This window comes from Plasmodium fragile, assembly GCF_000956335.1.
Source record: "Plasmodium fragile strain nilgiri unplaced genomic scaffold supercont1.60, whole genome shotgun sequence".
NCBI classification, from domain to species: domain Eukaryota; phylum Apicomplexa; class Aconoidasida; order Haemosporida; family Plasmodiidae; genus Plasmodium; species Plasmodium fragile.
In genome coordinates this window covers 137,625-140,494 of record NW_012192640.1, presented here as the reverse complement: position 1 = coordinate 140,494, position 2,870 = coordinate 137,625, and the positions used below count along the sequence as shown (strand labels likewise).

At 41.4% G+C, this 2,870-nt stretch overlaps 1 protein-coding gene across 1 annotated transcript; it reads left to right on the top strand.

Annotated features, from left to right (window-relative positions):
- Positions 1-746: 746 nt before the first annotated feature.
- On the top strand, positions 747-2,006 carry AK88_04362 (uncharacterized protein; the record flags this gene model as incomplete). Its single annotated transcript, XM_012481972.1, has 1 exon — positions 747-2,006. One exon carries the CDS (start codon positions 747-749, stop codon positions 2,004-2,006), a length of 1,260 nt encoding a protein of 419 aa, XP_012337395.1.
- Between the last annotated feature and the right edge of the window lie 864 nt (positions 2,007-2,870).

The following is a 2,870-nucleotide window of genomic DNA, read 5'->3' as shown; positions in this document are numbered from 1 at the left end:
TTTTTTTGACATACGCGAATCTGTTATGAATGGTATTCACCCTCCAGGGAGGTGTATTCTCCTGCAGGTGGAATGATGAATGTGCAAACTGGTTCTGAAACGCAACAATGAAATGAGGCAATGGCGCGGTGAGGGGGGCATATGTAAAAGCGCGAGAGAGGCACGAGAACTCTCCGCGTATGACCTATCCAACGGCGTGAAGTGTCAACTGTGGCTCTCATTTCTTCTACAGCGCTGTAAAAAAAAAAAAATAAAAGCACTCCCTTCTTCAGCTACACTTGACCATACATTTGATAAGAATTACATTTTGGCAAAAGAAAGGGGAGTTCAATCCTTCTACATTTTGTGCACATGCATAAGTACGCGCCTCGAGAGTTGTGGGGAAAGCGATGAACAAGTGCATACCACTTGGTAGCGGTTTCGACTTTCAACGGGAACAAACTGACATGGATGCTCCCCACCCGCTTCGCGTCCCCGTTTCGCGTACCCGCTTTGCTTCCCCGTCGTTCACATAGAGCAAAAATTCAAAACCCAGGTAGGGCAAATTTAAGCATAGGACCATTCCACATGCTAAGTCAACCGGGTGCCTACTGCACACTGATTTGAGTAGCCCCAGATCGCCCGCGCGATATTTTGAAGCTGCATTTTTTGACATCGCACGTGGGGTACACACAGTGCTTCACGGCGGGACCCGCTAAGTGCGACGCGCTTCCAGCGAAGTGTTACCTGCGACGGGCCTACCCCTGATGAGTTGCATGAACAACTTCCAGAGGGTCCTGTACGCCTCGCGGTTCATGCGGGTGTTCGGGAAATTCAAGCGGGCGCAGCTGAGGGAAAAGCCGCACAGGAAAATAGGCCCCTTCAGTAACCCCGTGAAAAGATTAGTCAGGCTAAAGGAGAAGGAGAGGCTGTTTTGCGAGTTGGGGACGCCGCGCATGATTCCAAGAGCCAAAGGAGGTGGAAGGGAAAAAGTGCTCGAACTAATTAAAGCACCAAAGGTAAGCAAAGAAGTCCTGGACAGACGATTAGAGTTTTTACTCTCTAATGAAAGCGTATATCAGCAAATGTATAACAAAATGTATAATGGGATAACTCCTTACCAGTGTGAATTGTTCATGTGGGAAAGACAAATGAGAGATCTGAGGAAGATTTACAGAGCACAGTATTTGCACAAACTAAGTGAAGTCACTAGGGAAGAACGAGAGAAACAAATAAAGTTGATTATGCAGACGAGGGAAGATAAAAGAAGACGCAGAGAATTAATAAGGGAAAGGGTACTGGAAGATAAAAAAAGAAAGGCCATTTTGAAGGACCGTTTATCTTTAGAAAAAAAAGTCACACAATCTATCCTATTTAAAAGACAATCAAATAGAAAAATGAATAATATTTATTGGCTAGCCAAACTGCAGAGGAAGAGTGAGTATGCTGATGCGGAAGATTTTAAAGATAAAATTGAGAGAAGCGGTGCAGGCGACACAGGGGGGGGAGGAAGTACTGGATCAGGCGAATATAATACTCGTGGCAAAATGGCTGGACGTGTGAATAGAACGGGAAGCGCAGATGAAGACACTCTGTTTAATCGTAACATCTCCACAAGTGCCTTGTACAAAGATCTGGGGTATGAGACAAGAGATGAAAAAAGTGAAAATACAAAAATTTTTAAAGTGGACAAGGTATACAGAAAATTGTTAGAAGAATCATTTGAGTTCTTGGAAGAAGATGAAGAGGAATATGGACCTATGAACCAGTTAGAAAAAAATGAGGAAAATGTAACTCATAAGGAAAGAGCCCATATTTTATACTCTTCCTTTACTGACGAGGAAAAGATCAAACTGCTAGACGATAAAATAGAAATACTCACAAAAAAAATTGAAGAACAATCTTATGCCAAAGGTCTCGACAATAACAACATTATGTTTTACATTCAGCTGAGGGATAAGTTGGAGGCGTCCAAACAGGCCTTCTTAGAAACGAGTTACTTGAAAAAGGTTATAAAAGAAGATTAGCTAGGTTGGTGGAGGTCGTGGTGATTTTATCATTTGCCTCACAGTGTCTTGTCTGTAAAGAGCTTTCTCTCGCAGAGCTGTCCTACAAAGCAATGTCTCACCAATCCGACACGACAAGCATGCTAAAACCTGTTTATGCGCAGAAGTTGTTGCGGTTCACCATTTTGCGGGTTAAGACATTTTAAGCGGCAACTTTTTTACGAAATCACGCCCGTTTATCCCTTTTTTTAAGTAAAAGTGTGTACATGCATACATTTTTTTTATTTTTGTTGGAGACGTGCCAATTTGTAAAAAATGTACCGTGTATTGCGCGTGAAGAGGCCATCTTGCTTCTACCCTTTAGAAGCGGATTTCATTTGCGAGTGGGGGAAGTAAATACACACTAGGGTTAGTTATCATTTTGGCGCGTTGGTCATGTCTTCTGCCTTACTCCTTAGCATATATGCCCCTTTCATGAGGTCACATTTTTAGCAGCTTCGGATGAACATGTGTTGTCAATTGTACAGATTGGGTTGAGGATCGGTTGTCCCCTCGTGTTTTATGCAATAATTAAGCAGTGTTGATAGTTATCCCATTACGTATTAAACAAAAAAAATGATCTCTTTAAAATTATTTCATCGCGCATTTAAAAAAAGCAAATCTTGTGATGTACGGTGCGGGCGCACGTAATGCCTCTCACCCAAAAAAAAAAAAGAGCAATTAATAACATGGCCATGCCCTCTAAACGGAGAAAAACTTATGAAACGAACAAATTTATGAAAAAAAAAAAAACACAAAACAAATATCATCAAACGGTTCGGCGTTACTCTTTTTATAAGAAATTAAAAATGGTTTAAAAAGGAAAAAAAAAAAAAAAAAAAAAAA